The sequence below is a fragment of the Orcinus orca genome, chromosome 20, assembly GCF_937001465.1.
Source record: "Orcinus orca chromosome 20, mOrcOrc1.1, whole genome shotgun sequence".
Taxonomy (NCBI): domain Eukaryota; kingdom Metazoa; phylum Chordata; class Mammalia; order Artiodactyla; family Delphinidae; genus Orcinus; species Orcinus orca.
The window spans coordinates 29183221-29209330 of NC_064578.1; the positions used below are offsets into that span (position 1 = coordinate 29183221).

Genomic DNA, 26110 nt, shown 5'->3' on the forward strand with positions numbered 1-26110 from the left:
GCACAGGACAACCTAAACATCCTATAAGGCACAGGACAGCCTCCAAAATTCCCATGTTGCTGAGGTTTAGAATCCCTGGTCTAGAGACTGAGATAAGAGTAAACCTTTCTCCTATTTGGGAATATCTACCCCAACTAAAGGTATGTGTATCCTCTGCTTTAGCAATTCCACTCCTGGGTGTTTGCCCAGTAGAAACATTGTACATATGTTCACCAAAAGACATGGTCTAGAATGTTCATAGCAGCATTATTCATAACAACCCCAAATTGCAAAATAAATATCTATAAACAGTAGACTACAGGGACTTCCCTGGTGGTCCAGTGGTTAAGAATCCGCTTTGCAATGCAGGGGATGCTGGTTCGATCTCTGGTCAGGGAACTGAGATCCCACATGCCTTGGGGCAACTAAGCCCGTGCGCCTCAACTAGAGAGAAGACTGCGCACTGCAACGAAAGATCCCGCGTGCTGCAACTAAGAACCAATGCAGCCAAGAAATAAATAAATATTAAACAAAACAAAAACAGTAGACTACATAAATTATGATATATTCATAAATTGGAATATTATATAGCAACTAGCTCTGTATGGATGAATCTCACACACCTAATTTCGTGAGAAAGAAGTCAAAACCGAAAGAGGACTGCTGGGGGCAGGTGACAAGGCTGTGGGCAAGAGCCACATGGAACTCCTGGGTGACAATAGCTGGTGCAAACATTCCCCATCTTGAGCCCTTTTCCTCTTCAGTAAAATGGCTCTCGCGAGGCTTACGTTGCAGAACGTGAGACAGTGCCTAGAACCCAGGAGATGCTCAGCGCCAATGGTCATTGTAACTATCATTCTGACTGAGTCCCAGCCTTCAAGGAGCAGCGGGCATTGGCAAAGAAGCTAAGGAGTGCTCAGAAAACTCAGCCAAGGGAGTCCCTGTGGCAGGCTCCACCGAGGGGCTGGCTGGTGCCTTCTCTGCGGGCCTGTGGGAGAGCCGGTGAGTTGAGAAGGGGTGGCCAGGTGTGGTAGGGGCGAGATGGGGAGAGGGAGGTGGGTGGTAACAGGAAAACAGAGGAGTCTGCAGTGAGCCCTCAGGAATGAGTGAGCAGAGCTGTGTGGCTGATCAAGGCCCACAAAGACCCGTGTCCCCATCTCCAGAGCGGCCTTCATCCCCACTGCCCCCAGGCAGGATGCTGTGGACACAAACTACTCACCCTGCATCAACTTTCCTGAGCAATCAGTCTCTGTGTCTGGCCCCTCCTAGCCCTAGCTCTTGGAAATCAGCTCAACCAACACCCCCGTCCTCATGGCCCAATGCCAGGCCAGACCCATATTCTGTTCCTCCAGGACTACTGTAAAAACCTCCCCATCCTCCCACCATCCCAGTCTCTCTACCTCCAGTCAGCCTCCTTAAATCTACAGTCTGTGCTGCTGTAGAACCATCCGATTCATCTGAAGTTGTGTTCTAACTTTGTCACTCTTCTGCCCCCAAATCCTCAGAGGCTCCTTGTCACCTAAAACAGTGGTTCTCACTGGGGGCAATTTTGCCCCTGCTTTCCCTGGACACTTGGCAACAGCTGGAGACATTTTTGGTTGTCACAGCTGGAGGGCAGAGGGGTGTTACTGGTGTCTAGTGGGCAGAAGCCTGGGATGAGGCTAAACGTCCAAAGTGCACAGGACAGCCTTCCCACCGCAATTATCCAGCCCCAAATGTCAAAAGCGTCAGCGCTGTGGAATCCTGGTAGAGAGGATAAAGACATATGCCTTTCAGAATCGGAGGCCTTTCTCAATCGTCCTGTACCAAGCGCACCCCATGCCTTGCCACACCATGCCTTTGGCTCCTGGCGACCACCAGCCACTTGTCATTCCCGAATTATATGAAGCTCTCGTCACTCTGGGCCTTGGAACCGTCTGTTCCTTTATGCCTAGAACACACTTCCTGGCCCAATGTGTCTGCCTGGTGAACTTCTGTCCCTGCTAGTCTCAGCTCAAAAATGAGGCCCTGGCTGAGGTCCCTCTCCTATGATGAGAAGGAGGGAGAGAGTGGGAGAGGGAAGGAGAGAGAGAGGAAGAAGAAGGAGAAGGAGGGGAAGGAGGAGGAGGGGGAAGAGTAGGGGGAGAGAGAGGACAAGGGAAGGGAGGAGGGGGAGGGGAGGAAGGGGAGGGGAGGAAGGGGGAGGGGGGAGAGTAGGGGGAGAGAGGAAAAGGGAAGGGAGGAGGGGGAGGGGAAGAGTAGGGGGAGAGAGAGGAAAAGGGAGGGGAGGAGGGTGAGGGGAGGAGGGTGAGGGGAGGAGGGGAGGAGGGGGAGGGGGGAGAGTAGGGGGAGAGAGAGGAAAAGGGAAGGGAGGAGGGGGAGGGGAGGAGGGGGAGGGGGAAGAGTAGGGAGAGAGAGAGGAAAAGGGAGGGGAGGAGGGGGAGGGCAGGAGGGGGAGGGGAAGAGGAGGAGAAGCATGGGGTTGGGGAGGGGAGAGGGGAGGGGAGGGGAGCAAAGGGAAGGGAGGAGATTGGAAGAGAAGAGAGGCCGGGCATATCTAAAAATATGGAGAACCAGAATCAGGTACTGAGCCCATCTGACTCTTAATCCTGCTTCTTCCCATTTCTTTCCATACGGGCCAAGTATTGAATGGTATCAATAACCATTTGGCCAATTTGACTGTTAAAATCATGAAAAAAAAAAAAGGCACTGAACCAACTGTGCTTGCCCTCAAACGTGCGAAAATGACTCTAGAATCCAATCAGATGGCCGAAACGCCTCCTAATCGGCCCAGGTGACCCACATGTGTGTGAGGTCCACTTTCAGCCTTGTAGTGGTTGTCTAGATATTTCATCAGTGAAAAAGCCAGACTCCAGAGCTGATTTCCAAGAAACGTGAATCCAGCCTCCTCTCCCGTAACAGGCCGAAGTCTTGGGGATTAGTACAAGTAACTTTGTTGTTTGTTGTAGTTTTCCAGCAGTTTAATGAAAATGAATCATCGTGGAGTACACGGTCCAGACTTTCCGATGTCTACAGGCCAAACGGGCTCAGATCTCACTTGACATTTAAGTGCAAAGGGTTAGTGTTGGGGTGGAGGGAGAGTTCTCTTCCCCACCAGGAACACGCAGCGGGTAGAAGTTTTCTATTCCCTGAGCGTGTTCACCAAGGGTGCCCTTTTACAGATTAAGTTACAGAGCCTCGGGGTTTCCTTCAGCCTTGGGCTATTTGGCCTCAGGCCTAGAGCCTGGGGAGTATCGAAGTTTTGTTCCCTTGAATGATATGTTCAATCTGTCAGCTTAAATAAGTACAAGATGGCAAGAGAATCGGCCAGCAGGCTCTGAGGAAAGCAAAAAAAAACAACTAATCTCTTCAGGGTTGGTTGGCCCTGGGAGTCCTACCTGCTGGGTCCCCAGACTGAGAGGGGGTAACTTTTAAAGCAGAAGCATTTAGATAAAAGGGCCATTAAAAACAAAGTGAGAGAGTGGCATGGACATATATACACTACCAAACGTAAAATAGATAGCTAGTGGGAAGCAGCCGCATAGCACAGGGAGATCAGCTCGGTGCTTTGTGACCACCTAGAGGGGTGGGATAGGGAGGGTGGGAGCGAGGGAGACGCAAGAGGGAAGAGCTATGGGAACATATGTATATGTATAACTGATTCACTTTGTTATAAAGCAGAAACTAACACACCATTGTAAAGCAATTATACTCCAATAAAGATGTAAGAAAAACAAAAGAAAGCAAAAACAAATCCAGAGGCAGCTCATGACTTAGATACTGAGAAGCACACAAAAGCAGCTTCAGGGTGAGAAAGAGATGCATGAGAAGGGCTCTGATCTACCCACAGACACTCCTGCACTCCTGTCCCGAATACACCCCACTGGATACTCTGATGGGATGGAAGAGAAGACAGGGGAGAGGCCTGTGGATGGGATGAGGGCCTTAACTCAGACGGCCCGGGTTCGGATCCCAGCTCTGCCACTTCCCTAAAACCTGTACCACTACATTCTTATCTGGAAAATAGGAGTAATTCCCACCTCCATGAACTGTGAGGACTAAATGGGACTTGGATATGAGAAGATGCTTGGTGCCTGGCTCACGGCAGCTGTGAAGCTTGGGGTGGGGATGTACTTAAAAGGATGGAGGAGGGGAAAGAAGGGGGAGGCAGGGAGGGGATAGGAGCTCTGTGGAGCAGAAAGCTGTAGAAATAAGTCTTGGATTCTGCTCCCCACAACATCCCCCAAGCCCCTTCAGCCCCACATAAGAGAATGTCATCTTCTTCCACCTTATTCTGCTCACAGCCAAGCTGGGAGGAAGTTTAAGGCTGTAATTAAAGCAACCTGGGTTTCAAAACCCAACTCACTTCTCCCTTCGGCTGGGGCAGATCTGCTGGCTATGAAGACGTCAGAGAAGGAATCAAATAATAACTAGACTAGAGACAAGGCTATCATTTCCCATTTTAATTTATAAGGACGAGGGTTGCCAAGAGTAAAAAGAACGATCATGTTTTCTTCCTTTATCATGAGATGATAAAGGAGAAAGCATGGAACCAATTACATGTATCATGCAGCACCCTCAGCTCCACTATCCTTTACCATCTCCTAGTCCAAACCACACTTATAAACTAGGAAGGCCTAAAACCTCCGCCTGCAAGGTCCCTGAGGGTTCTGGGATTGTCCGAGGCCACACCCCCAAGGAGAAGAATAAAGGAGGCCCTAGATTTTCCATGACATGGTCCTGTAGGCATGTTAGCCTGAGCCCACTAAGGATCCTATTCTGTTTGAGATGGGAGAATGCAGTGGCTAAGACAGGGGCTTTCAACCCTGGCTGGATATTAGAATCACTGGAGGAGCTGTTAATACAAATCTCCACGCCCCACCGGCTGCACCCAGACCAATGAAATGGATCTCTGGGTGTGGGATCCAGGCATCAGTGTGTTTTAAAGGCTCTCCAAGTGGTTCCAATGAGCAGCCAGTGTTTAGCATTGCTGGGCTAAGAGCCTGGACTTCGGAGCCAGACTTCCTGGATTCAAACCCACTTCAAATGTCACTTCCAAATGCATGGCTGGGATATAATCTAAGCTGGATAAATGTTAGTTGTGACTATGACAGTATTTTGGAATAATAATAGCCGTTTATAATGGCTAGAATCCAATATAACACAGAAGTTAAGCCTGCAGACTCTGGACTTTCACTGCTTGGCAAGGGAGGGGCCAGGGTGAGGAGAGTGAGGCTCCTGGGGGCAAAGTGTAAGGGGGCTCCCACTCTTCGAGTCCTGTAGCTGCAAACCGTCTGGGTCCACATCTTGGCTCTGCACAAGACTAGCCATGTGGCCATGGGCCAGTGATTTACAGTGATTTATTCATCTGCAAAATGAGGCCGCGTCACACATGCAATGAAGGTAAGAGTTACAGAAACCTCATCAGGTTGGTGTGAGGCTTACTCTGAAATAACACATACAGAGAAGTTAGCAGAAAGCTTGAGGCACACGGTAAGTGATTAGCTGTTGATGTGATGAGGAGAAAGACAGGGATGATGGTGTTGCTTAGATGCTTACTTTAAGTAACAGCAGTCCTTCAGATCCGTCTGGGGCTATAGAAGGATTTTGAATTCCATGACAACTGTGGACCCTCTCCCCACAAAATTCCCAAATCTACATAATTGTGCACATGCCTGCTGAAGTCTGCAGAAAACACAGATGGGGGTAGGTGGACACACAGGTCCAGGACCCTTAGCAAATTCTCCACCATGGCTCATTGAGGGTAGTTCCTGGGCCCTGAGAACCCTGACTCCTCTGAGCCCCAGGACGCAGCAGACTTTCCAGAGGCCACCTTTAACCACACCAAGGCTCCTTGGCCATGCTGCACCGAGATGGCAGGAGTGGAAATGGTCCTCAGGAACCCCACTCTCTGGATAATCAGGACTCGTTCCAAGGTCCTTGGCTGAGGGAATATATAGGACCAAAGCAGAGTGGCCCTAAGGTTTTGGTGTTGGTGAATTTGTTGTTTTCCATCCTCTAGACCTGCACTGCCCAATATGGTAACCACGAGCTATTTACACATAAATGAATGAAAATTAATGAAGTTAAAAATTCAGGGCTTCCCTGGTGGCACAGTGGTTGAGAGTCCGCCTGCCGATGCAGGGGACGCGGGTTTGTGCCCTGGTCCGGGAAGATCCCACATGCCGTGGAGCGGCTGGGCCCGTGAGCCATGGCCGCTGAGCCTGCACGTCCGGAGCCTGTGCTCCGCAACGGGAGAGGCCACAGCAGTGAGAGGCCCGCGTACAGCAAAAAAAAAAAAAAAAAAAAAAAATTCAACTTAGTCACGCTAGCCACATTTCAACTGCTCACTAACCACGTGTGGCATGTAGCTACTGCACTGGGCTGTGCAGACATAGGACATTTCTATCACGGGGAGTTCTCCTGAGCAGGACTGCTCCAGACCAGCAGTCAGCAAGCCATGCCCCGCCCCTCCCCGCCCCGTCCCCAAATCCAGCTGTGGCCCATTGAGTTATGGCCTGTGAGCTAAGGATGGTTTCTATCTTTTTAAAGGGTAAAATCAAATAAAGAATATGCAAGAGACCTACGTGGCCCACAAAGGCCCAAAATATTTCCTATCTAATTTTTTACTGGAAAGTTTTCCGACCACTACTCAGACCATGTGTACCTTGAGAGTGAGGTTTGAGTGGGATTTACTTGTCCTGCCCCACAGTTTGTACCACGGACTTTCTGCTTAGCTGCTAACAGTTGTGTAGGGGTTGCTAAAATGGGACTCACCTCCGCCTGAAGCATAAAGACAATAGATGCTACATTCTGAAGAGACCACCATGCAAACATTTGAAATAAGGTGACTGAAAACAAGTTGACTATTACCAACCTCAAGGACTTAAAAGGACGGAGTAGAGGTTGAGAGGATTCTAGGGAGCAACAAAATAAATAATGATGTCTATGGGTTAAAACCACAGAATAAAATAAATACCAATGAGCCCATACTGATAGAAATGAATAAATGAGTAAACAAACGAATGATTAAATAGGGGAAAAGGGACTTTTCTCTTCAATTAATCTAGAGGGAATGATGGGACTAGAAATTACTTTAGATCAACACTATAAAAAATAATCCTTGTTTGCAAGACTCATTGAAGAATGATAAGAACTGTGGGCAAAAGTCTGATGACAAATGAGATATTTGCATAACCTCAAAGTAACTTCCCAGAAGACACTTACTAATCACAGAGAATAATGCTACCTCTGCACAGGAGGAAGCTGGTAGATAGCACTTTAGCTGAGTGATCAAGGTCAACATGCCTAGTAATAAGAGACTGGCATCCTGTACCCCCTGATATGATGCACCGAGAAGGACACAATGTCATTTCCAAGTTATTCTTGCCAAAAATGTCAAAGTCAGTCTAATCACGAGAAAACAATGACCAACCCACACTGAGGGCTATTTTATAGAAAAACTGACCAGTGCTCTTCAAAAGCATCAAGGGCATGACACTCAAGGAAAGACTAAAGAACTCTCACAGATTGGAGGAGACTAAGGAGATGTGATAATTAGATGCCACATGGGACTCTAGGTTGGATCCTGGACCAGGATATGACATTAGTGGGAAAACTAACAAATTCAAAAATAGTCTTTAGCAGGTTAGTTAATCCATGTTAATTTTCTGATTTCAATCATTGCACTATGGTTGTATAAGGTGTCAACATTAGGGGAAACTGGGTGAAGGGTCTACAGGGGCTCTGTGTACTACATTTGCAACTTTTTTCTACCTCTAAAATGATTTCAACATAAAATGTTTCTTTTTTTAAAAGATGTTCTGTCTTCTACACCAGTCAGTGCCTCTCATACACATAGTCCAAATAATTTCTCTGAGCTGTACACAGCTGGCCTGCCTCCCGCTTCCTAAATCTCACTCACAAACTCTGGCTACTTTCACCCATGGAAGCCCCAGAGAGACAGCAGCACACGGTGGACCAGGTGACAGCTTCAGGATCAGATTGACTTGGGTTCAAGCTGCAGCTCCATCATCTACCAGCTGTGCCCTTAGGTGTTCCCCTGGCTGACTTCATCAGTTCTTACGACACCTCCTCCTAGAAGCCCTCCCTGACCACCTGCACTAAAGTTCCTTTCCCCTACACAATCACTGTGTAGCACTGGTTTTAGTTCCTTAAGAGCACTTATACTCCCTAAAATGTGTTTGATTTCCTGAAGGGCATGTTCACGCTGTACAGCGTTCTTGCTTCCTTACCTTTTTGCTAGTGTGTTGTCTCCCCACCCCCATTCTGCGCCAGAACACAAGCTCCTCAAGCTTTGTCCACGGCTGTATCCTTGGCTTCTAGCCAGGATCATGCCTGTGGTGGCTGCTGAGTACACATTACAGTGACTGGCGTGGCCCCCTCACCTCCTGTGGTTTTCCTTAGCATTTGGCTCAGGTCCTGCCCAGCACAGGTCTCGATGCGCCCGTGTGAACAGGACAAGGGGTTGATGACTTACTCATAAAACTCTGCTGCTGGCGTGAACTTGTACTTGGAGTACGTGGTATGGTTGCCCAGCACGGAGCTGTTGAGGAGTTTGGGGTCGGTGCAGTTGGGGCTGTTCCAGGCATGGCCGCAGTCAGTCCAGGGCAGGTTAAGGGTGAAGGAGGAGAAGAGGTAGTAGAGTGACCAGGCAATGATGACATTGTAGTAGAAGCCAACGTAGAGTGCAATGAGGATCACAGCGTAGCCAACTCCTGGGTGGGGGGCAGAGGGGGTCAGGCAGGGGCTTCCTCAGAACCACCTCTCCTGGGGAGCTTGCTCCAACCATTGCACTACCCGACCCCGCACACCTCTCTTTTTTTCTGTAGCAGATTATCGGAGCCCTAAACCCCCTAGGGCCCCACCCCCCATTCCTTTGCCTGAGGGCTCTCTCTTGCCCCTGGAGCCCCTTCTGTCCACTTATCATCAGGCAAGGCTAAAGTGCCAGGACATTTAATGCCCCAGGGAGCAGCCGGGTCAGGTGTTGGAGCATAAGTATCCCAGCTCCCCCCACCCCTTGGGCAGGATAACACTGAGGCATGATAACATTCTCTCCCAGCGGAAGGAAGCCCCTTGCCCATGGTGGAAAGGCACGTGATCCACTTATCATGTCTGCCATGGGAGCAAGAGGGGAGAGTAGTGGTATGTGTTCTGGGTACTTCTGACACTTCTATGAGTTTTTCCCAATCAGGAAAACAGATTCCCTCTGGTTACTCAGCTGTACAGCCTGGACTGGAACCCAGATTTCCAGACTTTCTAGGCTAAAGCTGTCCCTGACACCCCCAATGCGTTCCGTGTAACTTTGAACGGTGGACGTGCTTGACCTTGCCAATAACTGTAAATCTCGAGAGAGCTGGTCTACCGCAGATCCCACCTTTGGAGTAGATTCTCCAGGGGCACACAGAAGTCTTTTAGAACAACCTTTGACTCCCCCAGATTCCTTCTTTACCTTTGAAAAACGGGCAGATCTTCCACACGGTGGCTGCCCCTTCCCGGTTGTACTGGCCCAGAGCCAGCTCCATGTAGAACAGGGGCATGCCAGCGATGATGAGGAACAGGGTGTACGGGATCAGAAAGGCACCTGGAAGACACAGAAGCAGAGTGTGAGCCCCTAGATCCCTGCTCAGCCTTGGGCCTGCCCCTCAGAGCGTGTGGACCCATGTCAGCCAGAGCTGTGAGGGTCCTCATTCATGGCACCTGGCCACTTCTCAAGGGATGTCTTGTGGTAGGTAAATCAGAGCAATTAATACAAATAGCCATAACATAATAATAGTTATAGCAGTAGTCATAATCATAGTCATAATAATGAGGTTCTGTGCTCAAATTAGTAAAATCTGTGTTCATCAAAGCTAAACAGGCTTGGGCTTCCCTGGTGGCGCAGTGGTTAAGAATCTGCCTACCAATGCAGGGGACATGGGTTCGAGCCCTGGTCTGGGAAGATCCCACACGCCGCAGAGCAACTAAGCCCATGAGCCACAGCTACTGAGCCTGTGCTCTAGAGCCTGAAAGCCACAACTACTGAAGTCCGTGCACCTGGAGCCCGTGCTCCACAAGAGAAGCCACCGCAATGAGAAGCCTGCGCACCGCAATGAAGAGTAGCCCCCACTTGCCGCAACTAGAGAAAGCCATGCACAGCAACAAAAGAAACAAAGCGGCCAAAAGTAAATTAAAAAAAAATAATTTTAAAAAAAGCTAAATAGGCTTGTTTCTTGCAGGATTCTCCTAGCCTTTGATACACAAGCACAAGCTGTGACGGGCTATGAGGAAGATCAGGTGCAGTCTTTACCAAATTAATTTCAACATAGAACTCTTTCTTTCATGAATCACAACTCTGGGGAATGCCAATCACCCCAAACCCTTCCTTTTATAGGTAAGGCAATTGAGGCCAGAGAGGGAGAGACAGTGCCCAAAGTTACATATGACTGAGTTTTCATTTTGCTCATGTCTATATCAGCTTAAGGTCACCTCGGGTTTTCCCAAACATGACCTCACTGGATTGTCCTTAGTCTCACATCAGCTCACAGAAATAATCAGAGAGGGTCAGTATTTCCCCCCAGGGGAAACTGAAGGCAGAGAAGGGAGTCGAATTGGTTTTGTTTGCACTGTTGCTAAGTGACAGAAGCAGGATTCGCATTCATGTCTTCCAACCATCAAGCTCACTCTGTTACTGCTGGCTGAAGGTAAACAAACACCAGATCAAAGAGGTCAGAGGCTCAAGTCTCTGACCAGGGAAGATGCCCACCCAGAACACTGCCGAAGCTACAGGGAGCCCTTGGCAATGGGCAGCAGCAAGTCCCTGGGAAAATTCCTGGTAGAATTAGACACGTCTGAGTTCCAGAGACAGTTCTCAGTACGCCTGGTAGCCTGGGGTGAGCTTAACGGGCTCTGACGCCGTAAGGTGACTCACAGGGGTACTTGCCACGTCAGCCTAGGCTGCTCCTTGGCCTGGTGCAACCGGAGGTGGCCAGGCCAGATCCACACTCCTCCCGCCATTGGCCTTTGGCTGAGATGTCATAACCTTGGAAACCAAACACTCTCTGACCCGCCCGCACTAGGAAAGTGCAGAAACCGGGAAATGCGTAACGATGATAATATTAGGAATATAATATTCCCTACTGTGTTCCCGGCACTGTGTTCCATGCAATATCTCATTCCATCTTCACAACAACCCTAAAAGTATTACTACCGCCATTTTACAGATGTGGAAACTGGGGCACCAGGCTAGCAGAGAACTGTGGCAAAGTCGCACGCACCCAGGGTCAAACTCCCCCAGCTACTCAGACTGTCAGTCTCCACTTTCCTCCCAGGGCGTCTCCTCAGGAAGCCCAGGGCTCTTAGGGACAAAGCATGAAGTTTTGGCCGCAGTGCTCTGAGACCCAGTCCTTCTGAAGCAGGAGACGGACTAGCAGGGTGGGCAGTAGGGAAGAAACCACTGGAACATGAGTACCTCCTATATATCAAGCAGGGCACTGGGCACTGGACATCTGTGATCCCATTTATCCTACCCAGAAGCCATCTCAGGTAGCAACTGCTACACCCATTTTTCAGAGGAGGAAACTGAGGCTTGGTGACTTGTCTAAATTCACCCAACTGGTCAGTGATAGATCTGAGATTTGGGCCCAGGTCTGCCTGGCTCCAGAGCTCCAGAGCCATTCCCAAAATATTCTGTTGATTCCAGAATATCCCAGCCTCGATGGAGGACATGAGTCTGCATAGAGGCTTGGTGGAGGGTGATCTGAAACTGGGACTCTGGGGCCAGCTGAGCCAGCTGGTCTGCTGGTCATGGGCTGCTCCAAGCCTCCAGCCCCTGCTCCAGGCTGGACTTCTTTGAAACGGCCACATGCCAACCTCTCTCTTCCCCTCCTCATTTCTACTCTCAATCTCCACCCTTCTCTTTCCCCACACAGAGAGGGCTAGTCTGGCACTAGAACCCACGTCTGTTCACGCTGCTAATAGCAATGCCGGTGATGCTGATGGAGGTTGGGGTGGTGGTGGTGACGGTGGAGCTGGTGAAAGTAACAAGTACCATTTATTGAGCTCCGTTATATGCCAAGCCACACACTAAGTTTTTGCATAATTATTCCTTTAAAACCATCCCTGAGAAGTACCACCAATCCCATGTAAAAGATGAGGAAACTGAGGCTTAGAAAGGTCAAGATGCTTGTCCAAACTAGTAAATATGCTTGCTTGGCTCCACATCTGGATCTGCCTTGTGGCCACCTGTCACTGCCCTTGGGGGCCTGGAGCCAGAGAGTAAGGGAAATAGATGTATTAGAGTATTTAACAGGTCTGAAGACTGAAGTCAGGGTCCAAGGGACAACAGGGAAGGAAAAAGCCAGGAGTCATGGCTCAGATCTCAGCACCGTGGTTTGCCTCTGTCAACTAGATGTTCTTTTCTACAACCAGAGGAAAAAGCAATGTCAGCCAATTCACCAGGGATCTCACATTGGCCAGTTTTCTCAACTCTAACCCTCTGGGTGGCACTGCCAACAGGTAGGTAAATTGCCCAGTTGTAGGTAAATAACCCTCTTGTGCTGGCTGGGAGTTCCAGTGGAAGGAGAGGAGGAAAGATTATGGGTCTGCACAAGCCCAAGACTCTTCCAAGTGCATTTGATGCAGGGCAGCCAAAGCTTCAGGTGGTAACAGATGGGGAACGTTCAAGAATGTTGGAATGGCTGAGTATGAATGAAAACCAGAAAGCTGCCCAGTGGCCAGTGTCTTATTCTAAAAGAGGACATCGACCAGGGAGATGGCCTAAGCCCCCTTGCAGAAAGATCTGGAGGAAGCCAGGACAGAGCTGAAGAATCAGAAAGAGGTTTCAGGGGTGCCTGAGGTCAGCTAAGGATGCTTCTCCTAGAAACAGCTCTGCAGCAGCTCCTGGGACACCGAGGCTGGTTGCAAACTTCCTAGAAGGTACTGCTCTGCAAGGCCCATAAGTGCCACATTCCCACGGCCCTGCCTCATCTCCATGCGTGGCAGCGTCAGCTTCATCCAGCCTCATGCAGGGCCAGAGAGCTGAGAACCTGAGGAGCTACAGGCCCAGAATCCTGGCTCTGGAATGCTCTGGCTGGGCTGACAGGGGCAGACCTCCCGAGGGTCTCAGCTCCTAGGGGTCTCCAATATCCACACACGTACACAGATGCACACCTGTACATCTTCATGCAAAGGTACACACGGATTCTGCACGTCAACACACTCACACGAACACAGGAAGAAAAGACTGTCAACTGCGAAAGGGACTCCGACCCGTGGCCTTTGGATGAATTCAGTAAGAAAAGCATCTGTCTGGCACACACTGCCTGATGCCGCCCCGCCATTAGAGAGGAACACTACTGGTCAGAGAGGGGCTCTGGACTCCTCTGTGCAAATGTCAAGTCCTCAGAAAAGGGAAGCCAGTGGTCACTCAGTTCAGATGGGAAGTGCTGGAGCAGACCCCTGGTGGGTGAGGAGGACCCCAGGGGAGGGGACGGGATGCCTGTGGGAGGTGGCTCAGCAAGAGGAGGTGCGGGCCAGGCCTGGTGCGGGGGTGGAGAGACTGATCAGGGAGGGGCTGCAGGAGGGACAGGAGGGTCCCTGAGACCTCACTGGCCCAGCTTCCCAGTTGGTGGAGGGTAGGATTCCTCAAACTGGCCACATCCTGATGTATTAAGAAGTGAAAACCCACAGGACTGTTCGCCTGGTGCCTGTAGCTCAGCTATGGGTGGTCACTGCCCGTGGCTTTCACCAGAATTCCAAGAAAAAGTTGGTCAATGCCTACAGTAGCCAGATTTGTCCCCGCTTCCCAGGTACCCCAAGGGTATAGACATCAGGGTGCAAAAGAAGGTGGAATTTCAGTAGAGACAGGGCTGCATGCAGCAGGCCCACCCGACTTGTAGAAATGGGGACAAGAGCACTGGTGGAGACTTACCCTGCGATATCCACATATTTAAAGGAGACAACTCAGGCCACAGCTGTTAAACCAAACCTGCTCTATCATCCTACCTTGACAACTCAGCATGGTTCTATTATAAAGTTCAAAACTGGAATCCCCAGTTCTTGGAGCTTTGCGCTGGAGTGTGGAGGCCTGGGGGGAGCCCGCACCCTGCTTCATCCCCACCTCAGCTCCAACCAGCAGTGTGTGAGGCCTTTTGCACGTACGTGTGGACTCTTGTGCCCACATGTCTAAGCTCTGTCCACAGCCTCTGGCTTCCCCTTGGGCCTGGGGCTGTGCAGGCCTGTAACACAGTCCAGGCTGGGGAAGCAGGGTCCAGGTAAGAGGACCTTGTAGACTGGGGTGGGTGGATGTTGGAGTGTTTGGGCAGGGAATTCCGGAGTCCAGGTACCTGGAGTTTGATGGGGGTTAGAATCAGTGCTCTGGGTGGGCAGGCCCTCTCAGCCCTGGAGTGGGGGAGGCAGAGAGGAGGGCAGATCAGGGCACAGGGCCCAGGGCAGACCCCCTGTCTCTGCTCTGGACTCCTGACACAGAACTCCTAAAACCCTTGTAACTTCCTGCGTGATGGGGGTGACAGGAGCATCTTACACAGAGCTCCTAAATCCCTGGGAATTTTCTGGGTGATGGGAATGTCTTTTCTTCTAATGAAGCCACTCTTGGTGGGCTTCTAGATGGGGGCTGGTCCCCAGAAAGATCAAGCCATGATGAGAGGCTTAGGACTTTCAGCCCCACGCCCACCCTCCAGGGAAGGAAGAGGGGCTAGAGATTGAGTTAATATCGATCATGCCCTTGTGAGGAGGCTTCATAAATATCCCGAACGTAGGGGGTTTGGAAAGTTTCCGGACTGATGCACTGGCGAGCACGTGCACATACTGGGAGGGTGGTGCACCCCAACTCCACGGGCTCAGACGCTCCTGCACCCAGGACCCTTCCATACCTCACCCCCTGTGTACTTCTTCACCTGGCTGTTTACCTGTACCCTTCATAATAGCCTTTATAACAAACTGGCAAATGTTTCTCTGAGTTCTGTGAGCTGTTATAGCAAATTATCAAACCTGCAGAGGGGGTCATGGGAACCCCTGATTATAGCCGGTTGGTCAGAAGCACAGGTGACATCTTGACCCTTGTGACTGGCCTGTGAAGTGAGAGAATTCTTGTGAGACTGAGCCCTAACCTGTGGGGTCTGCACTAACTCCAGGTGGTGTCAGAATTGAATGGTAGGACACCCACCCCAAAGTTGAAGGATGGGTTGGTGTTAAGAAAAACCCCACATATTTGGTGTCAAAAGACTGTAGAATGTGTACAAAAACGGAGTTTTCCTCTTACCCCCTTGCCTCGATCTGAGGCAATCCTGGCCCCCAACCATGCTATTTATGGCTTTGTGACCTCGAGCCAATGTGACTTCTCTGAGCTTTGGTTCCCCCTTTGTAAGGGGGGATAATACCTGCATCACTGGTTTGCTGTGATCATTAGAGATAACGGAGGTGAAGTCCCTGGCACTGAGGTGCTCTGTAAATGGGAAGCATGTCCTGCCATCACACATCTCTAGTTCTGAGAGAAGGACAGTTCCAATGAGGAAACATGCTTGCTCCTCTGGTAGATTAAACCCTGCCCCTCTAAGGAGGTCAGTGGGGGTGAAATTCAGGGAAATTGGAGTTGAGGCTACCCCTCCTCCTGTGACAATTCTCCCTCCGTGTCAACTTTGCAGGATCTGACTTGATTCTTACTAATGAAGCTCCTCGAAGATTTTGGTTTCCCACCTCTTCCTTCCTGGTCTCTTTAAGAGGAACAAATTACAGGGTGTTTGGAATGGTCAGAACTATATTAGAGAAGGAAATATAACTCACAAAGAACAGAGTGGAACCTCACCTCCCTGATTTGGGATATAGTACCTCCAATAACAGAATTGAAAATGACGTTAACTTGTAGAATATCTGTAATAGACTATGAACTCCCTAAAGGCAGGGATTGCCTTTTGCTCACCTCTATATTCCTGGCATATGACAGGCATTTAGTAAGTGGGGTTTTTTGGTTAAATAAATGGATCCCGGCAGTGACTCACACAGAAGATTGCAGCTAATGAAAGCCCCGGGGCCTTTCTCCACTTGTGCTGTGGCCTAATCCTTACTTAGGCAGTTGGGTTTGGGATCACAGGGCAGGATGTAACATTTATCCCTATGAAATCCCACCTTGTTGAAAACAGTCCCTCTAGATCTTTTTGGCCAGCTCAGAGCAATGGGCCAAATCATGCGGGTAATGCCAGATCACAGTCTCAGCTCCAGCCCCTGATGAATGCCTCCTTCCTGCAAACTTGTTAGCCGAAGGGCCATACCAGCTGGCTGGCTCATGTACATCTGAGCTGAACCATCAGCCTCAGGCTTGGCAAGCTCAGGGTGTAGATGGCCCCCTGCAGCCAGGCCCAACGCGAGGGCGATGAGTTTGCAAACTCCTGCCTTTTGTACCTGTCACCGCCTCTTACTTGACCTCAAGAACCCCAGATATTTTGGCCAAGAGGATTCCCGAAGGTCTGTGGGTACCTGAGACCCTGAGCTCACTTGAGGAAGGAAGGGAACCCCATTTGGGACCCAGAACTACATATCTCATGGGACCCCATATAGGAATGTTAATCCCCATTTTCCAGGTAGGGAAAAAACAGTGGGATAAGGTTAGGCTGTTAGAAACCCCAGGCCCAAGTGTGACCACTTTCCAGCCTTATATCCCTTCTAACTTCCTCTTAGAATCAAATCTGCTCCAAAATCAGGACCCTGCCCTACTCCTGTATCTAGCCCGGGTCTAGCAGTTAAAAATCATTGAACAATAAAAATAACAGCAACAACTTCATTTATTGAGCCCCTACTACGTGTCAGACACTGTTGTAAGTACTTTGCTTATATTATATCTAATGTCATATCACCCTGTGGGGAGAGGCAGTCACCTTCCTTTTCTGCACATGGAAACTGAGGTCCAAAAAGGACGAGTGCCTTGTCCGAGGCCACACTTCTGGGAAGTGTCAGGCTCAGATTCAAACTCAGGCCTGTCTGAACTTAAAGGACATCTCTCTGACAGCTCAGAGCTGTCAGCCGGACACATCTCAAACAGAAGCGTTCATTTACAAAGGATAATTCAGAGTGGCCTCTTCCATGGCAAGGAGACAGACACGGGGACTCGATGGATCCGTCCACTCCTCCCTGGGGACCAACACAGGCCTGGCCCAAGACCACAGGAGCGGAGCACCTTGGAAAGAGCCCCACTGACACCGCCTCCCTGTTTGAGAAGGTTCTGAACAAAGCCTTGGAATTTCCAAGAGTGGCTTTCCCGGCTGGAAGGAAGCCACTTGCCCCCGTGCATCCCAGCAGCTGGCTTATGGGAAGATGTTCGGACAGGTTGATCTTTCTCAGTAATTCATTCAAAAAATATTAGCCAAAAAAAATATATTAGCCAGGGGCCTAAACTATTGGCACTTTTATCATTTCAAAACATCCTCCAGTCTGGGCCAGCATGAACAGCTGGACTTGGAGGTTACCGTGTTAATACTGGCACCAGAAGAGAACACAGCCTGTTAAATAACAGGGTGCGTGAGTCCTGGCTTGGGTGCAATGCTGAGCCAGGCATTGGAGAGGGACGGATCTTGGGGGTCATCCAAGCTCACCTCCAGCTGTAGTGGGGAACTTGAGCTCAGAGAGAGTGACAGAGATGGGATTTGAACTTGGGTCTTTGGGCTGCTTCTAGAATTACAGGATATCCACCTGCCAACCTGCTTGCCCATCTCTAGGCCTGACTTTATAATTGCTGGATGAGAATTGATCCACAAGGAGCAGCCAGGAGGTCTCAGCAGAGACAAAGCCCAGAAGGAGCCAGCCAAGCTTCCCCTGGAGGGGTGCAGAGTAAGAACAGGAGCTGCCTCAGACTCTGAGATGTGGGACTGCACTGCTCCATTGTGCCAGCCGTAGACATCCTAGCCAGAAATGGAAATTCACTCGTATAACCTCCCCACCCCGTAGCCTGCCAGCCACGGTCTCCATAGCCTGGCCCCAACTTGCCTCTCCACCCTTATCTCTCCCGGCCTGCCCTTCAGCCAGTCTGCACTCCTAATCTCAGAGACCATCCCTCCTGCATTCTTGAGCAACTAGTACACCTGCTCCCTTCCCCAGGCTTGTCCGCGCTCCATCTGTCCCAAGGAGCTGAGTTCCAACCACACAGCTCACTTCCTCTGAGTCTTTCCTAAGCAGCCTCTCCTCAGGCCTTTAGAGCACATGACACCTCTCCCGTCCATCTCACGCATCATCGCAAGGATGTGAATAAGAGGTGGCAGCTATCTTTACTAAGGCCGTACTTCATGCCAGGCCCTCCACAGCATTATCACATTGAGTCCTCACAACAACCCTCTGAGTTGAACATCATTGTTTCCATTTGACAGATGAGGAAACAGAGGCTTGGAGAGGTGCCGAATGTCACACAGCTAGAAGCTGGAACCCAGGACTCCACAGCCAGGGCTTCTGATCTCTAGGTGCCAACCCCGCCTCCCACCAGCACAGGCTGCCTCACTTTGTTAGCTCCTGCCGGTGGAGTTGGGGGTTCTGCTGTTCCTGGGTAGGCATTAGGTCTCTGAGGGCTTGAACCATTTCATTCATTTTTTTCATTCAACAGAAGTTTGTCGGGCACCTTCTACCACATTGCCAGGATCTAGCCCTTATCTTGGGCATTAGAAATACAGGCATGAAAAAGCCACAGTCTCTGCTCTCAATGTGCCCCCGTCTGTTTGGAAGACAGACTCACAAAGAGAAAAATGACTCAACAACTCAGGATGGGTGATGTGCAGGGCTAGCAAGCCTAGGAGAGGGAGCTTCCGGCCAACTTCACCTAAAAATTGGAACGTGTGACAAATGTGCTGTGTTTGGTGCTCTGGGCGCCTGGTACAGACTACCTTGCATACAGCAGGCGCTCTCAGTTGGTGGCGGTGGCCAAGTGAGCGGACAGTGTCAGTGAAAGCCCCAGAATATCCATCTAGCTGATGTGTTCAATTGGCCATCTGGGGTGCTTTTAGTTTCAACAGATACTTATAACAATGGAAATGATGGGTAGTGCATGACAATGAAGCCCTTAGATGACTAGAGCTCCTGGCAGGCAGAAGTGGTGGTTAATACATCTAGGTGACCCCTGCAGAGCCTAGCACTGTAGCTCATGCCAAGAGGAACCCGATCAGTATTGCTGATTGATGACAGAACCTTCTGCTGTCTAGGGACACGCAGCCTCGGACAGTCATGGAGGACATGCTAGACAGAGTGTCCTAGGTTTTCTTAGTCTTTCATTCCTCGTCTCCCTGTCTGCTAAAAATACAGAGAATCTGCATTTCCTCCCTCCTTGAGTCCAAAGGGCCAGAATGCTTAAACCTGACCAGAAACTCTTGAGAAGATGCAGCAGTCAAACGAGGAAAAGTTTCACCTCTGGATCATCTGTTTTCCATTCCTCACCCAAAGCAAGTGTCCAGAGTACACACTGAAGCAATCAGCAGGGGCCCAGACCCTATGGAACAAGGTCATGAGCTTTCCCTCCAGCTCCAAACCCTCACCCTACCTCCCTCTGACCCCCTGGAGTCCTGAGCCAGAGCCCCTGCCAGGCAGATGGCCCAGTGGATAGAAAAGTGTTTCGGTTGCTGGTGGCCACCCCTTTGCCGACTTCTTTCTCTGGGTCATTTTCCCAGGCTCTCTACAGGGTACTTCTGAGCTCATCCCAGCAAAGGGGGCAGGTCTGGGGTGGTTTGGGCAAAAGCTCTCAGGAAGGAGTTAGGGCTTTAGGCCCCAGTATCCTGCCCCCTGGGCTGCTTCCCCCAGGACTCTGCCCCCTGAGTAGGCTATAGTTGATTGCAAGGCTCTCATCCCAGGGCAGACAGTAATCGGTCACCCAGCAGGGGGAGGGGGAGAGAGCCTGGTTGCTGGACTGGGGTCTCCTCCAGACCTTCCTCGCACTCCACCCTGCAACGTGGCCAGGACCCCAGGAGGTAGAGGCTTCATCCCAATCACCCAGGGCTCCTGTCTCAAGGACCAGGCCAGTTCTTGGTACCCACTGATGCAATCCCGCCTAGGCTGTGTGCTCTGGTCCCTCCAGCCAAAGGACCACCAACCCGAGAGTGGAGTTCTCTCTGCCACTAGCTTCTCTTTATGCGTCTCTGTTCCAGGGTTTCTGTCCCCAAGGGAGCAGGGCCTCCCAAGTGCCTTCAGGGTACCCAAGTCCTTTATCAAACCTGGAGCGCTGGAGTTGGGGTCACCGTGGGCACTTTTGGCGCCCAGTCAAGAGCTCTCCACCTCCCTTCCTGCGGACCATCAAAAAGTCAGAGTTCCTCACCCAACCTGGTCCTTCCACGCATGCGCCTATCACCGTCCAAAGTCATGCCTCGATTTCCCTGTTCCACAGGGGACTCCTTTTTCCGTGAGCCCTATCCAGTCCCTTCCTGCGTCCCAGACTTGCCCTTCTGCCTCCTCTTCTCCTCCCGTGTGTATCCCAGCTCCTCTCCCGGCCACCGCTGGGGACTTCAGGTAGCCTCCCAAGTACAAACCCCCAGCCCGTCAGGGGGCTCACCTCCGCCGTTCTTGTAGCAGAGATAGGGGAAACGCCACACGTTGGCCAGGTCTACGGCGAAGCCGACCACCGACAGCAGAAAGTCGATTTTCTTGCCCCAGGTCTCCCGGGGCTGCTCGTCGCCGTCGCGGGATGCCAGGAGGCACTGGACGCCGTTGCGCTCTTTCACCACCAAGAGTTCTGCAGCTTTGCGCTTCCGCTGGGGCTGCTCCGACCCCGGGCCCGCCCCGCTGTTCTCAGGCTGCACCTGTGGGTTCATCCGCGCCAGAAGCATGGGTGCGGCTGGCGAGAGGGGAGTTGGCGATACTGGGAGCACGCCGAGGCTCTGCTGGAATAAAAGGAAAAGATGCGGTCACTGGGCCCTTCCACCCTGCCTGCGCCTCCCGAGGCCTCCCGGGAGCACCGGGATACTGTGGTCGGCGCGCGCTGAGCGGACGCAAGGTTCCTAGAAAAGGGCGCGCGTCTGTTGGAAAAATTTGGAAGCAGAGGTAGTGGGGCGCCCGACTGGGACGGCACTTCGAGGTGGAGACCACCCCTGCCGCCCTAGGGATCCTGCTAGGCACCCCGCAGCTCTTCCCTCATTCACCCGCTCTCTCTTGTCCCCAAACGGCGGAGTTTGGACACGTCCAGGCAGAGATTTCCCAGGGCGGTGACCCGGCCGGGTGCAGCTGGCTGCCCCCTACCCTCGGCTCGGGTCTGAGCCACGTCCGAGAGCCCCAGGAGTCTCCCCGGACACTTATTACCTCTGCACTTCAAACTCGCTGGCACCCTACCTCTGCGCATCCCAACCTGGGCCTCCCCGGCACACCTAGCTCGGTTCCGCGCGCAGGGCGCACTCACGCGTTCGGCGGCGACGGGATCCCGGCTGCCGTGCGCTCTGCCTTGCCTGCTCCGGACCCGCCTCGCTTCGCCTCGCCTCGCCTCGCCAGGCTGTGGGGCGCGGGCTGGGGCTGGGCTCCGCCGCGTGGCGCTCGGGCGCGGCCTGAGGAGCGCTGAAAGCGCGGGGCGGCCGGCGGGGCGCAGGCTGGCTGGTTCTGACCGCGCCGGGCGGGGGCCGGGCTGGTAATGTAGCCTGCGCCCCAGGTAACGCGCCGATTGCATTAACCCAGCGCCGGGCCCGCTCTGTCTGGAGCCTGTTAGCGCTAATGGAGACTGACAGCGCGGCCGGGGATGGGCAGGGGCGGGAGCGCGGCGCGGGCTCGGGGGACGGCGGGAGTCCCGCTCCCGGCGACTCACGGGACCCGGGCGCCCATTCCCGTTGCAGCACGCACTGGGACACCAGACTCAGCTCCTGGGGGCACCAGGCTCTGACCTCTGACTACGGGAAGAGAGCGAGACTCTCAGAAATAGTATCTGAGTCGCGGGGACGGGGAAAAGACTGGGGAGATCAACGACGGTTCAGTACCAGCTCTGTCATCCGCCGCAGGCCACTTAAACCACCTGGCCAGAGTTTCTCCACCAACAAAATGGGAATGTTCTGTTCAGTGCCTAGGAAGGCACACTGAGGGCCTGCAGGCCATTGGGTGGGTTTTGTTTAGCTGGCTCGAATTGAAAGGTCACAGCTGGGCACTTACTCCTTCGTCAGTTTGTTATGGGCAGGCTAGCAAGGGATTTGAGGTTGTGACCCCTGTTGTATGAGGCTTAGAGTCGCTATTCATTCATCTATTCACCCATTCATGCACCCCTTTGCTCACGTGTTCCTACATATGCCTTTTATGTGCCAGGCACTGTTCTGGGCTCTTGAGACACATTAGTGGACAACTCAGTCAAAAATCCCTTAAAAAAAAAAAAATCCCTGACATGATGGTGTTTACAATCTGTCATGGGGAGTCAGGGGAAAACAAGAAACATAACAAGTAAACACATTATTATATAGTATATCAGAAGGTGATCTGTACTATGAGAGGATAGGGAGTGCTGTGTGGGGGGAGGGTGCAGTTGTAGTGTGACCAGGGAACTTGAGAAGGCGAGTTTAAACAAGTAAAGGAGTGAGCCATTTGGACCTGATATTCATTCATTCGTTTACCTGTTGGTTAATTTATTCATTCATCAGTAGATGCTGATCACCTGCTATATGCCTGAAGCATGCTGGCTGGTGGAGCTATGGAGGTAGTCCCTGGCTTTAAGGAGCTCTCAGTCCAGTGTGCAAAGAGTTGATCACAAATCAGCGTGGTCAGAATTAGTTGTGACCACAAGGGTGTGGAAATTGGGCGCAGCTGAATTAGCGAGTAAGGGGTGGGGTGGTGATCCAAGAAGGCCTCACAGAGGTGACAACTCTTAAGCAGGATAGGTAGGAGTTTGAATAAGCCCAGGCACACTGACCTTTCTTTTGTTTAAACATTCCAAGCTCAAACCCACCTCAGGACCTTTACACTTGCTGTTTCCTCTGCCTGAGTTGTTCAGGTCTCAGTTCAGTGGTCCCTTCCTGACCACTCAAATTTAAAGTGTATGCCCACTCTCTATCAAATCACCCTATCATCCTATTTTATTCCTTTCATTACATCACTATCCAGATTTTAAAATTTGTTTATCTATTATATGTCTCCTCTTGGTGGCTTACGAGCTCCGTGGGGGCAGGGATCTTGGCTGTCCTATACACTACCATATTCCTAATATCTGGAACATACTAGGGCATCAGTTATATAAGGTGAATGAATTAATGATGGTGCATGAGGGTGTTTAGAGCATTTTCATCAGGGTGACCAGCATGAGAGATGTCCTCTGTGAAGGATGCAGAGAGAAGAGAAAGGGGAAAATAGTGGGGTGGTGGGTCAGCCTTGGCCTTCTGGAGGCTGATGGTCAGAGAAAGGAGGAGGTTTCAGGAGGAAAGCCTGGAACCACACCCATCAGGACGTTCATCTCCTCTGACGCATGGACCATTTTGATAAGCCTATGAGGAAAGCAGGAATGGAATCATCTTTCCAATCTGGGGGTCAGGAAACTGTGGCTGTGAAGTCTCACAGGTTAGAAGTGACAGAGTTGAAATGAGAACCCAGGTCTCCTGGCTTCCAACCTGTGTCTCCTCCACCAGCTTATGGATGGAGACACTCAGAATCTCTCTGGGAGTCATGTTCCCCTCCTCTCTTCTACCCCATGTCCCATCCAACTGGTCCTGAGAATCCCACCTTTGAATCTGCTACGAAGCCCCATTCCCACTGCTGCAGCATCCCCACAGAGGGTCCCCACCCATCGCCTTCCACTGCAGCAGCCTCCTTGCTGGTTACCCTGTGTCCGGTATCTTTCCAGCCACATGATATTCACCAGCTGCCAGAGCCTTTTCTAAAACTCATCTGATCACCTCACTCTTCTGCATAAAACTCCTCTGAGAGACAACAACACATCAATGTGATTTAATTAACCCTGGATTTGAGGTAATTTTATTTTCTTCTTTATACTTCTCTTTATCTGACAACTTTTCTACAATGAGCATTTGATACTTATGCAATCAGAAAAAAGATAATTTCTTAAAATCTTCCAATCTTTCCAAGATAATATCACAACACCTTCAGCTGTACAGACAAGATTCTGCCTGCCTATTTAACCACATCTCTTGCTATTCTAATTCTCTCCTCATTCTTCTTAAAATTCCTTTACCATCTCCAAATTGTGCTTTATTCTCCAGCAACATGAGAGATACTCAACTATTAATGGTTCCTTGGACACCTTGTGCCTTTTTACACTTCTGGATTTTTAAGTAGGCTGTCCATCTTCCTCTTGTCTACCTGGAGAACTCCTACTCATCCTTTAAAACCTCAGATGTCACCTCCACTGTAAAGCCTTCCCCGATAACCACCTCCCACAATAGAGTAAACTCTCCCATTATATTGCTTTGTATTTTTGCCTAGTACTTTATCTGTGTGACTTCCCTACTAGGGAAAAGGACAGTACCTGATATATCCTGTTACATAGCTTGCACTCCAGAAATGTGTGCACAACAGAACTAGGTGAGATCTCAATTGTTGGCTGGGTTTGGTTGGGGTTTTTTCTGTTGGTTCTTCCAGAAACAGAACCTGAAACAAAGAATTGAATTCAAGACGTTTATTTAGGAGGGGATACTGGAAGCACTGATAGAGGAGGGGGGAGGTAAGAAAGGGAAGGAACCCAACAGAGGGGACGTTAAAAAGCAGTTACTACCAAATATAAAATCGATAGCTAGTGGGAAGCAGCCACATAGCACAGGGAGATCAGCTCGGTGCTTTGTGACCACCTAGAGGGATGGGATAAGGAGGGTGGAAGGGAGACGCAAGAGGGAGGAGATATGGGGATATATGTATATGTATGGCTGATTCACCTTGTTATAATGCAGAAACTAACACACCATTTGTAGAGTAATTATACTCCAATAAATATGTTAAAAAAAAGCAGTTACGGAAAAAAAAAAAAAAAAGCAGTTACGGCTGTGGGCAGCTGTTGGTCAGTCCTGCTGGGAACTTCTGGGAGACAGCATTGACCGTACCTCGGAGTTGTCCCATCCCCGGGCAAGGAAGCTGGAGTATTTATCCATGAAGGCTGCTCCCTTCAGCCTTCCCTGGAAGGGTGCTAACTTCCCAGCATTCCCAGCCTGTCTGGTGTGTGGGCTGAGTGAGCTCCTGTTGCCAGAAAAAGTCTCCCATCAGAGTCCCAGGTACGGGCAGTAGGAAGCTTGTGGGTCAGGTCTGCGTTGGCAGGAATAGAGGATGACGAGTGGTGTTGGTGAGGCAGTGGAAGTGTTCACTACAGAGATGGAGGGAGACACCCTCCCATACATGCACATCACTGGAGGGGCCGCCAGCAAGTCCTGAGGGTTCCACTTTGTGGTTTCAGAGACTTCTGGAGGACAGCAGTGAGGATACCAGCCCGCGGCTGTGCTGAAGGGGAAGACATCTCTCTCCATCTCTGGCCCAGATTCCCTGCCCTCAGTTCCAAGAGCCATGGGGCCATGTGGCTTCTCTCTGTGCCCTGCCTCCTGCCCCTCCAGGTGGCCTGAGGGCAAGTGGGTGGGCAGGCGACTGGAGCATTATCAGAGCTAACGGGATCCCTGGGGAGGCGTCACTTCCACTTACCACGGCACTTGGTGACACAGGCCATGGGCACAAGGTGATGGCTGGTGCTGTCAGCCCAGCTCTGGTCATCTCCCTGCAGACACCAAGACCCTGACACACAAAGGCTGGTCTGGAGGTTATTTGGAATCCAAGTGGCTCAGTCCTGGAAGTGTCCTGAGGATACTATGAGAACCTGCACCTCTATTGCACTGATAAGGAAAATAAGGCCAGAGAGGAGGAGAGGTTCGTCTGTACATTTCCTCCCTTCCTTCTTTCCTCCTTCGCTCCTTCCTTCCCACCTTCCTTCCCTCCCTCCCTCCCTCTCTCTCTCTCTCTTTCTTTCTTTCTTTCTGTTTCTGTTTTTCTTTTTTTTCATCTTTTGATCAGGGGCGTTAGACTGATGTCCTTGCCACTGACCTGCCCTGCGTCATTGGTCATGGATATAGGTTAAACTGCATTTACAAATAGCAAAAAAGTGTCCTCAGTAAAAGACCCCTAGGAGCTGAAATCAGTCTCCTTCAGGACACCTCCCACTAAAGTCCCCCAGGTGTCCCTGAGGCTTCCAACCTACCCCGATGGGACTCATCTGGGTTAGAAGAGT

The 26110-nt window shown here is 50.9% G+C and overlaps 1 protein-coding gene across 9 annotated transcripts in view; it reads right to left on the bottom strand.

Annotated features, from left to right (window-relative positions):
* The window catches only part of SLC6A2 (solute carrier family 6 member 2), a 44520-nt gene extending 19694 nt beyond the window's left edge, over positions 1–24826 (bottom strand). For 2 of the 9 annotated variants that reach the window (XR_007474226.1, XR_007474228.1), the window contains exons 1-4: positions 21329–24825; positions 20489–20816; positions 9431–9562; positions 8459–8696 (exon numbers count right to left, since the gene is read on the bottom strand). Coding sequence is in view for 3 of the 9 variants with exons in the window: in XM_033418971.2 (XP_033274862.2) it covers positions 8459–8696; positions 9431–9562; positions 20489–20816; positions 21329–21589 (959 nt within the window). In the remaining 6 variants the exon portion in view is untranslated. Of the gene's footprint in view, positions 1–8458; positions 8697–9430; positions 9563–20488; positions 20817–21261 lie in introns of all 9 variants that reach the window. The other 7 variants (XR_007474227.1, XR_007474229.1, XR_007474231.1 and 4 more) reach the window with 7 other exon arrangements.
* Between the last annotated feature and the right edge of the window lie 1284 nt (positions 24827–26110).